Source organism: Stegostoma tigrinum, chromosome 18 (genome assembly GCF_030684315.1).
Source record: "Stegostoma tigrinum isolate sSteTig4 chromosome 18, sSteTig4.hap1, whole genome shotgun sequence".
Lineage (NCBI taxonomy): Eukaryota > Metazoa > Chordata > Chondrichthyes > Orectolobiformes > Stegostomatidae > Stegostoma > Stegostoma tigrinum.
In genome coordinates, this window is record NC_081371.1 from 58,971,983 (window position 1) to 58,984,436 (window position 12,454).

At 45.1% G+C, this 12,454-nt stretch overlaps 1 protein-coding gene across 4 annotated transcripts in view; it reads right to left on the reverse strand.

Moving 5' to 3' along the window:
* nr1h4 (nuclear receptor subfamily 1, group H, member 4) overlaps positions 1–12,454 on the reverse strand; it is a 109,551-nt gene that overhangs the window by 16,257 nt on the left and 80,840 nt on the right. For all 4 annotated transcript variants that reach the window (XM_048549148.2, XM_048549149.2, XM_048549151.2 and 1 more), the window contains one exon: positions 3,861–3,974. In XM_048549148.2, coding sequence (XP_048405105.1) covers positions 3,861–3,974 — 114 coding nt within the window. The remainder of the gene's footprint in view (positions 1–3,860; positions 3,975–12,454) is intronic.

Sequence of the window (12,454 nt, forward strand, 5' to 3'; positions counted from 1 at the left end):
TTCTGAACCCTTCCAGGTTTCACAACATCCTACAGAAGGGAGAGCAGAATCACAGACAGTACTTCAAAAGTGGCCTAACCAATATCCTGTACAGCTGCAACATGACCCTCCCAACTCCAATACTCAATGCACTGACCAATAAAAGCAAGTACCAAATGTCTTCCTCAATATCCTTTCCACCTGTGACTCCATTTTCAAGGAAATATAAACCATCATCCCAAGTCATCACATCTGGAGACATTTTAAATGTTATGAGGATTTCTGTCCCTACATCTTTACAGGCAGTGAGTTCCAGATTCTCAACAAGATAATAAAGTGTGAAGCTGGATGAACACAGCAGGCCCAGCAGCATCTCAGGAGCACAAAAGCTGGCGTTTCGGGCCTAGACCCTTCATTAGAAAAGGGGGAGGGGGAGGGGGAGAGGACTCTGAAATAAATAGGGAGAGAGGGGGAAGTGGACTGAAGATAGATAGAGGAGAGTATAGGTGGGGAGCTGGGAGGGGATAGGTCAGTCCAAGGAGGACGGACAGGTCGAAGAGGCGGGATGAGGTTAGTAGGTAGGAAATGGAGATGTGGCTTGAGGTGGGAGGAGGGGATGGGTGAGAGGAAGAACAGGTTAGGGAGGCAGGGACCAGATTCTCACCAGCCTCTTCTTTAAATCACATTGAATTGTAAATGTATACGCCACATGAGATGGGGGGAAGCAATAAAGAGTTCATATTGTTGCCAAACATATTGCCTGTGCCTGTTTAAACCCTCATCAGCTCCAGCGTTGTATGGGACTATGTTTTGAGTACATTGTTTTTGTCATTTTATGAAATATTTCTTTCTCAGTCAGTGTGGGATTAGCCCAAATGTTCCTTCTAGTCCAACCCCAGTTCTCTGGGGCAATGAGTAATATTATGAACAGTGTCGACAGTCTCAATTTGAATCTTGACACCAAGATTTCTTTCCTTTACTTCTTTGCTACAGTTGTACAGGGCCTTGGTGAGATCACATCTGGAATATTGTGTGCAGTTTTGGTCTCCTTATTTGAGGCTGGATGTTCTGGTTACGGAAGGAGTACAAGGAGATTTACCAGACTGAGTCCTGCAAATGCAGGATGGACATATGAGGAGAGATTGGATCAGTTAGGACTATACTCACTGTTGTTTAGAAGAGTGAGGGGCATCTCACAGAAACCTATAAAAATCTAACATGAGTAGACAGGGTGAACACAGGAAGGATGTTCCTGACGACCAGGGAGTTTAGTACTAGAGGTTATAGTCTCAGGGCATAGCCATTTAGGGCTGAGATGAGAAGAAATGCCTTCACCCAGAGAGTGGGGAGCCTATGGAACTATCTACCACAGAAAGTGGTTGAAGGCAAAACGTTGAATGTTTATAAGAAGGAGTTGGTTATTAAGGGATCAAAGGAAACAGGGAGAAAGTGGGAATAAGGGACTGAGTTGGATGATCAGCCATGATCATATTGAATGGTGGAGCAGGCTTAAAGGGTTGAATGGCCCACTCCTGCTCAGCTGTAAGGAAGGGTCACCAGGCCCGAAACATTAACTGATTTTTTTCTTCGCAGATGCTGCCAGACCTGCTGAGCTTTTCCAGCAATTTCTGTTTTTGGATGTATTCCTGCTTCTATTTTCTATGGTTCCATTATTCTCCAAATTGGATACTGGTCATTTTTAGATCCTGACCTGACTTGGTCGTGTTTTCCTCTAGATTTTAGCTATGGGGCTGCAGAATTTCTAATAGACCATAGGGATAGAATTATGGGGACAAATGTCCACCTGTTTGCTAGGGAATGGAGGGTGGTTTGGAGGCAGGGGGCCCATTGGAGATGTGAAAAGTGTGTTCCTGAAATAACCAGTGCACCAGCTGATTACTTCCTCTTGTCCCACACCATCTGCCCCACACAATGTGACCACTGTCATCCCCCAGGCTAGGGAGCAGGGACCTCAAAACTCTCCCTCCCTTCTTAATCTCCTCTGTCCTCAATGAAGGAAGGACAAACTTGCCACAGATGTCCCAGGTACTGAAACTCAGTTGATTAAGAATTTAATCATGGATTTAGGAGCACTGAAAGGGGCAATGAAATGACCTGGGCAAACAAGATTAGGGAAAATCTCAAGGTGTTTTGTACAAATAGAAGGAGGAAGAGGGAAAGGGTAGGTCCACTTATGGACAGAGGTTGGAATGTACGCATGGAGCTGGAGGAAGTGAGTGAGGTCCTCAACAAATACTTTGCAACACTATTTGAAGGAAAAGGGTATGGTGGATGGTGACTCTCAGGAGGGGCATATTGGTATTCTAGGGCATGTTGTGATAAAGACGGAGCAGGCACTGCGTGTGTTGAAATGCTTCATGGTAGACAGGTCTCCAGGACCCAGAAAGCTGAGAGAGGTGAGGGACGAAATTGTTGGGCCCTTGTACAAAACCTTTGTATCCTCTTTAATCACAGGAGAAGTCCCACAGGATTGTGGAATAGCCAGTGTTGTTCTTTTGTTTAAGGGTGACAGGAATAATCTGTGAAGTTACAGCCTCGTGGGTCTTAGGTCAGTGATAGGGAAATTATTGGGGATGGATTTCCTCGCATTTGGAAAAACATGGGCTTATTGGCAGCATGGCTTTATGCAGGGGAGGATGTGTCTCACAAACTTGATTGAGTTTTTTGAGGAAGCGGCAAAGACTATTGATGTGGTCGGGTGGTGATTGCTATCTACATGGTGAAGGCCTTTGACAAAGTCCCTCATGGTAGGCTGATACAGGCAAAGTCACATGGGATCCACAATGAGCTGATAAAGATGGGTACATACCTGGCTTGGTCATAGAAAACAGAGAGTAGCAGTGGAAGTGGAAGGGTGGTTTTCCAAATGGAGATCTGTGACTGTGGTATTTTACAGGGATCAGTGTTGGGACCACTGATGTTTGTAATTTATAGAAATGATTTGGCAGAGAACGTGTGTGGTCTGATTAATACGTCCGCAGGTGACACAAAGATTGGGGGAACTCTCGATAGGGAGGAGGATTGCCAGAGGATACAGCAGGATATAGACAGGCTGGAGACTTGGGTGGAGAAATGGCGGATAGAGTTTAATCTGGACAAATGTGAGGTGATATGTTTTGGGAGGTCTATCGCAGGAGGGAAGTACACAGCAATGACAGATATATTAGAAACATCAACATGCAGAGAGATCCAGGTGTACAGGTCCACAGTTCTCTGGAAGTGGCAACACAAGTGGATAAGGTGGTCAAGAAGGCAAATGGCATGTTTACCTTCATCAGAAGGGGCATAAAGAATAAACTTGGCAAATCACATCGCAGCTTTAATTAGGCCACACTTGGGATTTCGTGTACAGTTCTGCTGCCACACTGCCAGAAGGATGTGGAAGCTTTGGAGAGGGTACTGATGTTGCCAAGATGTTGCTTATTTTGGGGCCAACCTGATAGAGGTGAACAAAACTAGAGCATTTCTCCCAAGGGAGAAATGACAATTACTATGGGACAGAGGTCGAAGGTAAAAAGGGGAAGTGTTAAAGGATACAGAGGGTAGTAAGTGCCTGGAATGTGCTGCAGAGGATGAGTTGGAGCGGGATACAATAGCAATATTTAAGGGGCATCTTAATGTATGAATTGGCAGGGAAGAGAGGGATATGGTCTATATAGAGGCCAACAATTTTTATTTTAGAAAGGTGTCATAATTTTGCACAGTTTCGTTGGGCGGAAGGGCCTGTGTTGTACTGTTCTTTGCTGTTTAAATCTACAACTCAGAAGTGAGAGAGTCGCTGAGTCACTGTCCCAGCGCTGTCCCAGTGGGAGAGCCCGAAAACAGGCTGAACACTCAACTCAGTTACAACCAGCACATACCTGGTGACAGAATGGTGATCGCTGTTAAAAGACTAAACTCCTCTTGTGTCATTTTCAGCTCCCCGATACTGCGATAGAAGTTAAACATGGGGGTGATGTACTCCTCAGCTATGCCTGTTCAAAATAAAAATTATGCTTGGTTATAATCCATCACAACCACTTACTTAGATAACAAAACATGTCACTTTAATTAACAAATAAAGCAGGGAACTGCAGATGCTGGAAATCAGAAACAAAACCAGAGGTTGCTGGAAAAGCTCAGCAGGTCTGGCAGCATCTGTGGAGAGAAACCAGAGTTCATGTTTCAGGTTGAGTGACCCTTCCTCAGAACACCATACAACGTGATAATGGGCCTCGGGGCAGATGAGTGACTGTACTAAAAGCAATCCATTTCATGACTGGACTGCAGGATGGGTTAAAAGTACTGGAGGACGGAATCAAGATCAAAAGTTATTGAACTCAAATGTTGCGTCCTAGAGGCTGCAGGGTGTGGAATGTGATGGAATACTCCCCACTTTCCTGGATAAGTGCAGCTCCAAAAACACTCAAGAAGCTCGACACCATCCAGGACAAAGCAGCCACTTGATTGGCATCACATCCACAAACATCCCACTCCCTCCTTCATCGACGTTCACCAGCAGCAGTGTGTACTGTCTACAAGGTGCACTGCAGAAATTCACCAAAGATCCTCAGGCAGCACCTTCCAAACCCACAACCATTTCCATCCAGAAGGACAAGGGCAGCAGATACATGGGAACACCACCCCCTGCAAGTTCCCCTCCGAGGCACTCACCATCCTGACTTGGAAATATATTGCTGTTATGTCACTGTCACGGGTCAAAATGCTGGAATTCCCTCCCTAAGGGTATTGAAGGTCTACCTCCAGCACCTGGACTGCAATGGTTAGAGAAGTCAGCTCAACCCCACCCACATCCCACAAAATGTATAATAAAAAAAGTGAGATTTTGTCCTTTGAGCTTGTGTTGAGTTTCGCTGGAGCACGGCTGCAAACCTCAGACAGATGCTGCCGAGGGAACATGGTGATGTGTTGAAGTGGCAGGCAAGTGGAAGCTCAGAGTCAGTTTTGCATGTCAATTTAAAGTATTTTAATGATTTAGACATCATTTATAGACCTCACATCAAGTCCCATTTGTCACTGATCAAGTTGGATTCTCTCTTTTAAAAATCTCCTTTCTTGTCTTGAAAACTCTCCATTGTCTCTCTATGTAATCTCCTCCAGCCCCACGACCAGTGACATCTCTAAACGTTCCCATTTTTATTTTTCACTCTCCCCGAATTTTCGTCGCTCCATGATTAGTGGGCATGCTTTCAGCTCCCTGGCCTCCAAACTCAGTAATCCTTTCCTGAATGCACACCATACCCCTCTCTTTCTCTCTCTCTCTCACTCTCCCCCATCTCTCCCTGAATCTTTCTTTCTCTCTCTCTCTCCTCCTTGTCTAGATGCTAATTAAAACAAGGTCCCCTGCCCTAATAGCTCTTTCTGGGCCTCAGTATTAAACTGTAACACTCGGGTGGAATACCTTGGGATGTTGTGTGTCATAATCAATCCTGACTCGGAATTGCATTGCCCCTCTTTAAGGCCACATAATATACAGGAGGAAAAGTGGGCCATTCGGCGCATTAAGTGTCCTCTGCCATTCAGTGAGATCATGGCTGATCTGATAATCCTCAACTCCACTTTCCTGCCTTTGTCCACTACCTGATTAAAATTCTGTCGGTCTCAGCATTGAATCTACTTAATGGCCCAGCTTTGGCAACCCTCTGCAGTAAAGACAGATTCGCTCCCCTCTGAGAGAAGAATTTCCTCCTCATCTCCTATCGCCTCATCTTAAATGTGTGACCCCTGATTCTGAGATTACGACCTCTGGTCCTAGGCTCTTTCAGAAGGGAAGGCAACAATTTTTGCATCTGTCCTGTCAAGTCCCCAAGTGAGGATGTTTCTATAAGATTGTCTGTCATTGTTCTAAACTCCAATGAGTACAGGCCCAAGCCCCTCAACTTCTCCTTATATCACAATCCCTCCAAACATAGAGTTACAGTGAACTTTCTCCTGCAACAACAGTATACGATCCCTTAGGTAATTCACAGCAGTGCAGGGCCACTGAATGGTCCCCCATTGGTAGGAAGACAACAGTTTTCGGTTGTACGTTGTCCAATCCTACACCCCTGCTTTCTCTTCATATCACGTTATACACCAGATTTTGCTTCTTCAAATCCTTCGCCAGTCTAGTGACTTTCAAAAGGATTGATTAACTTAACCACAGCGATAGTTTGCACCAAAGAGCTTATCAGTGGCTTCCAACTTCATGTTAGAATCTGGCACAGGAGAAATGTGAGGCATGAATATTATATCAGTTGGCCAAATGTGAGGCTGAACACTTTTCTCGACAATGGGCTTATTAACCAAATTCAGCATAATTTTTGTCTACGTCCTACCTGCTTTGAGCGATAGGGAGAGGCTGAATAGACTGGGGCTATTTTCCCTGCAGCGTTGGAGGCTGAGGGGTGACCTTACAGATTTATAAAATCATGTCAGGCATGGACAGGGTGAATACGCGAGGTCTTTTCCCGAGGGTGGGGAAGTCCAACACCAGAGGGTTTAGGTTTAAGGTGAGAGGGGCAGAATTAAAGGCACTTAAAGGGCAACATTTTCATGGAGAGGGTGGGGCATGTGTGAGCCTCCAGAGGAAGTGGTGGAGGCTGGTACAGTTACAACATTTAAAAGGCAACTTAGATGGTACATGAATAGGAAGGGTTTAGAGGGCTGTGGGCCCATTATGAACAAATGGGACTAGGCTAACTTAGGATATCTGGTCAGCATGGACAAGTTGGACCGAAGGGTTTATTTCCATGCTGTACGACTCCATGACACTGGCTCACCATCAACAGAGTGTCTGGGAGGAATAAGTGAGCTTGGGTTTATGGATCCTAAAGCCCTTGAACACCAGGACCATCCCTGGCATCAAGCTTGCTGGACACTGTAGACTCATTGATAGTGATTGATCATTGTTATTGGTGAATAACTGCATGTGTGAGATAGACTGTGTTCTTCTTAAATTGGAGGATTCCGCACTGTAACCTCTCCCTCTCACGAACAACCCACCAGAAGGTTAGGCAATGACCTAGTGGTATTATCACGGACTATTAATCCAGAGACCCGGGCAATATTCTGGGAACCTGGGTTCAAATCCCACCACAGCAGATGGTGGAATTTGAATTCAAAAATATCTGGAATTAAGAGTCTAATGATGATCATGAAACCATTGCCGATTGTCAGGGGGAAAACCCATCTGGCTCACCAGTGTCCTTTAGGGAAGGAAACTGCCATCTTTGTCTGGTCTGGCCTACATGTGACTCCAGTCCCACAGCAATGTGGTTGACTCTGAACTGCCCTCTGGGCAATTAGGGGTGGGCATTAAATGCTGCCTGGCCAGCGATGCCCTCATTCTGCCAATGAATAATTTAAAAAATTGATTAGCTGTGGTAACCATAATGTCCTGTCTGTCTCCCACACTAAATACCTTCCTAAACATGAAAGATAAACATTCACAGCCTTTCTGAATTTGTGTATTGAGATCACAGGGCCAAGAAATGTCTTATTAAAAACGAAAAGAACTGAGGATGCTGAAAATCAGAATCAAAAACAGAAGTTGCTGGAGAAGCTCAGCAGGTCTGGCAGCATCTGTGGAGAGAAATCAGATTTAACCTGTCCCAAAACATTAACTCTGCACAGTTGCTGCCAGTCCTACTCAGCTCTTCCAGGGACCTCTGTTTTTGTTTGTGCGTGCATGAAATGTCTTTTCCTCATTTCCTTGTTCGCTAGTCAGAAATGAATGACACAGATCTGAAACAAAGCTAATGATCTTAAATTTATGACATCACGAGTAAATCCAATGGGGAAACTTTGTTGACCAGGGAGTGTTGAGAATGTGGAACTTACTGTCATAGGGATTGGTCAAAGCGAAGCCAGAGCAAAAAATTACTGATCAGGGGATTTGAAGAAGTTGAAAGTTGGGTCCAAATTTGCCAATTATTTACTGTGTAGCATGAGTCTTCATTTAGCATCTATTACACCAGGAATTACTTTTCCAAAAATTCTAGCACAGAAAAACAAAAGAGATGACCCACAACAAAAGCAGAGGTCAGGACGCACAATGAGCTAAGTGCCAACAATTGATCTGGTGCTAAATGTACCCAATTATCAATGTGTTACTTTTGAAGTAAAGATTATGTTCACAAAAGAATGAAAACTAAACTTCAGACAGAGGTGGGAAAAAGGACAATGCTCATTCAACATCATGAAGAGAGATTGAGTACTTGAGGCCTTGGAGTTTGGAAGAATAAGAGAGATCTAATTGAGCTATGGAAGATGTTAAAGGGATTTGACAAAAGTAGGCACAGAAAGGATGTTTCCTCATGTGGGGCAATCGAGAACAAGAGGTAATAGCTTCAGGATAAAGGGTAATAGATTTAAAACAGAGATGAAGAGAATTACTTTTCTCAAAGGGTCACCAGTCTGGAAGTCTCTCCCCTGAGGCCATGGTGGATGCTAGGACATGGAGTAAAGTGAAGGAGGAGATAGACTTTTATTGGTAACAGTCCAGCAGGTTACAGGCAGCAGGTAGAAACATGGAGTTAACGCCTAAATGAGATCATAATGATCATATCAAATGGTGGAACAGGCTCGAGGGGCTGAATGGCCTACTCCTGCTCCTAGTTCTTATCACAAACCCATCCCATGGCCATTGGCTGAAAGCGTTCAGGCAATAATTGATGCAGAGCTAAGTTACCTGCCCCTGGAAATCTGAGATAACAGCAAGTGCTCTGGGTTGAGGGGAGTTCACATCAAGAGCTGTTTTCAGAGATGGAAGTCAGACCAGAAGAGGAGGATGAGAAAGACTGAGGGAAGAGTCCCGGAACACTTCGCTGGAATGCAAGATGCTCTCCCAGAATTTTAACAAGCCAAACACATTCCACTCAAACAGCCTGTTTGTGCTCTAGTATTGGTGAAACATTGTCAATGCTTATGATTGTATACTTTAACCAATTAAATAACATATCATAACAAAATTTCTGCTTCTCAACATAATAAACTACTATAGATTAGTCGACTGTCTACACTAGATAACCGTGAAACCCCAAGACTAACAGTATCAGGCAGCTGATGTGAATCATGAACAGTGACACAACACGCAAACATGTAACTTCCTACAACCTGACACTGCTTGCAGTTCACAGTTATAACCACCAGATGGAGGTGTCTCCGGTCATTTCATTGTTCTGTGTGTTCCAAGGGAGTTTTTCTTAACATTTTTAAAAAGTGCTTCCTTGAAGAAGATAAATAACAAAAATCTTTGACTGTGGAATCAGAAGAATGGATGGAGAGCAGTGGCAGCGTCCACCAAGATACTGGGGTAAGTAAGAGACTATCATGGGACATAAAGAAGATCATAGAATTCTGACAGTGTGAAAACAGCCCTTTGTAAGCCCACACTTACCCTCGGAGCACCCACCCAAACACACAAACACCATGGGCAATTTAGCATACCCAATCCACCTAACCTGCACACCTTTAGACTGTGGGAGGAAACCTATGCAGACACAGGGAGCATGAACAAACTCTGCACAGACAGATGCCTGGGGGTGGATTCGAGCCCAGGTCCCTGGCGCTGTGAGGCAGCAGTGCTAACCCTATCGCCATCATGGCACCCACATGGACTAGCTGACTGAATGAACATAAAATTGGAAGCAGCTTCAGTATAATGTGGGTGAATGTAAACTCATCTAGAAATCCTTTGTCAGAACTCAGGGTCTCGCTTCATGTCTATTGAATGGCTTCCAGCATCTGCAGTCCTTACTTGTCTCCTATATCTAATCAGATGCTTATTAAAATAATCCATTCAGTCCATTTGCATTGACAGAAACTACTCTCAGAATACTCTATTCCTACTTTCCAGTATAGCTTTGAATGTGATGACATTGTGTGTTCTTCCAGGTCTTTTTTAAATGTTGATGCTCCCAGGGAGCGCATGCTAGACCCCCAGCACCCTCTGGGTGAAATGGTGTTTCCTCAAATCCCCTCTAAACCTCCTCCTGCCTTTCACCTTAAATCCTGCCGTGTTAGTTAGGAGTGGTTTGTGAGTGAGCTTGGGGTGGTAGTGTTCCTATTTCTCCACAACTTTTCTTTCACTTTCTACCAGTGACTTTCAGCCTGTTCCCCCAGTTACTGATGTTGTGAGGAGTATCTGGACCCTGGAGCAATCTCGCAACATTAGGTTGTGGATGTGCACATGACTTGGCATAAGTAACACCGTGTGGGCAGGCTTAGACCGCTCGGGAAACAACACTGGAATGCTAAAGGGAAGCACATGGGTGTGAATACGTGAAGCAGAGAGATTGGTCACTATTGAACATAACTTTCAATCAAAGCCTGGTCTAAGATGATGAAGTATTTAATATGAAGTTTAATAAACAGTGAATAACCAAACCCAAAAATATTCCTCAATGATAACAAGGTGTAGAGCTGGATGAACACAGCAGGACAAGCAGCAGAGGAGCACGAAAGCTGACGTTTCGGACCTAGAGCTTCTCTGTGGCAGATCTGTCACGAACTCAAACTGATTGTGTGGCATAAAAACACATTTAAAAATTGGGCTCTGTTTCACAACGCTGGGAAATAGTTCCTTTCCACCCAGTACGTCTGGACAACAAAGATACCTACATCAGGCTCCTGCTCGTTGACTACAGCTCTACCACCAACACCATTATCCCCTCCAGACTGATCTCAACACTCCGACACCTTGGTCTCAGCTCCACCCTCTGCAACTGGATCCTCAGTTTTCTGACCCACAGACCGCAATCAGTGAGGGTTGGTAACTGTACCCCCTTCATAATAACATTCAGCACTGGAGCCCCCCAAGGATGCGTTCTCAGCCCCCTACCGTACTCACTGTACACCTATGGCTGTTGCCAAATTCCAAACAAATGTCAGCTTCAGGTTCGCTGAAGACACCACTCTAGTGGGACAGATATCTAACAATGACAAGTCAAAATACAGGAGGGAGATAGAGGCCTTGATGACACGGTACAGTGAAAACAACCTCTCACTTAATGTTGGCAAAACTGAGCAACTGATCATCGCCTTCAGACAGAAAGGAGGAGAATATGCCCCCATCTACACCAACGGAACGGTGACCGAGAGAGTGAAGAGCATCAAGTTCCTCACGGTGATAATAACCGATGAGCTGCCCGGGACTTCCCACATAGATGTGCCAGTCACATACGCACAACAATGTCCCTTCTCCCTCAGGTGGCTCAGGAAATTCAGCATGTCCTTCAGGTCCCTCACCAACTTCTACAGATCGAAAGCACACTGTCCGGGTGCATAACGGCCTGGAACGGCAACTGCTGAACCCAGGGCTGTGAGAAATTACAGAGGGTGGTGTGCACAGCCCAGACCATCATGAAAGGTGGCCTTCCATCCATGGGCTCTATTTCCATGACTCACTGCTGCAGACAGGCGGCCAATATCATCAAAGACCCGTCACACCCTGGCAATAATCTCCCACGGCCTCTTCCATCAGGCAGAAGATACAGGAGCCTAAACACACGCACGAGCAGGTTCAGGAACAGCTTCTTCCCAGCCGTTACCAGACTGATGTTTGGACTCACGCCTCGAATAATGTACCCTGCGATGTAACCTGTGTGCTTCTAAGTCTTTTTGATTTGCTGTGATCTGCCCGTACCACTTGTAAACAAAGCTTTTCACTGTATTTTGCTACATGTGACAATAAAATCAACCAATCAATCCAGATTCCCCAGATCCCCCTCACTACGATTTTAAAAGTAAAAGTACCTTATATCTTCTATTTCATTAGCGAGGGGGAGGGATGGAGGTACGGGCTTCACCCAAGGATCACCATATCCTCAGGTAAGTGGAGATTTTGAAAAGGAGAGTCCTTCACAATAAGCTGGTGTGAGAATTGAGCCCACACTGTTGGAGTTACTCTACATTGCAAACCAGACATCCAGCCAACTGAGCTAACTGACCTCCATTGTAATGTTATACACCATACTGATTATAGCGAGGTCAGCCAGATGGACCTCCTAGAATAGGAGTTCCCTGACTGGGGCCGTTAACCTGGGTGTTTGATCAGGGACCCCTGGTTGAGAGATAAGAACAGGAGGTTCAGGGATCCCCTTCACTCTGAGAGCTGGCTCTGTAAGAGCTGGATCAGTGTCAAGGACTCTCCATGTGTAAATAAAGTGTGACTTGGTGACAGGATACCGGCCTCTGTGGAGTTGTTTCATTCACCTCAGTTAAATATACCGTCACCCTCATCTCTTCAAGAGGAAACAGACCCAAGCCTCACTGGTCTTTCCTTCGAGGTAAAAGGAATGAAAAAACAGCAAGTGCTGGAGAAATTCAGTATCTGCAGGACGAGAGAAACACAGTTGGTATTTCGGATCCCATACAACTCTTCCTGTAAACTCCACTGATGCTGCCAGAGACAAGAACTTAAGAACAAAGTGCAGGAGTAGGCCATTCAGCCCTTCGAGCCTGCTCCCCCATT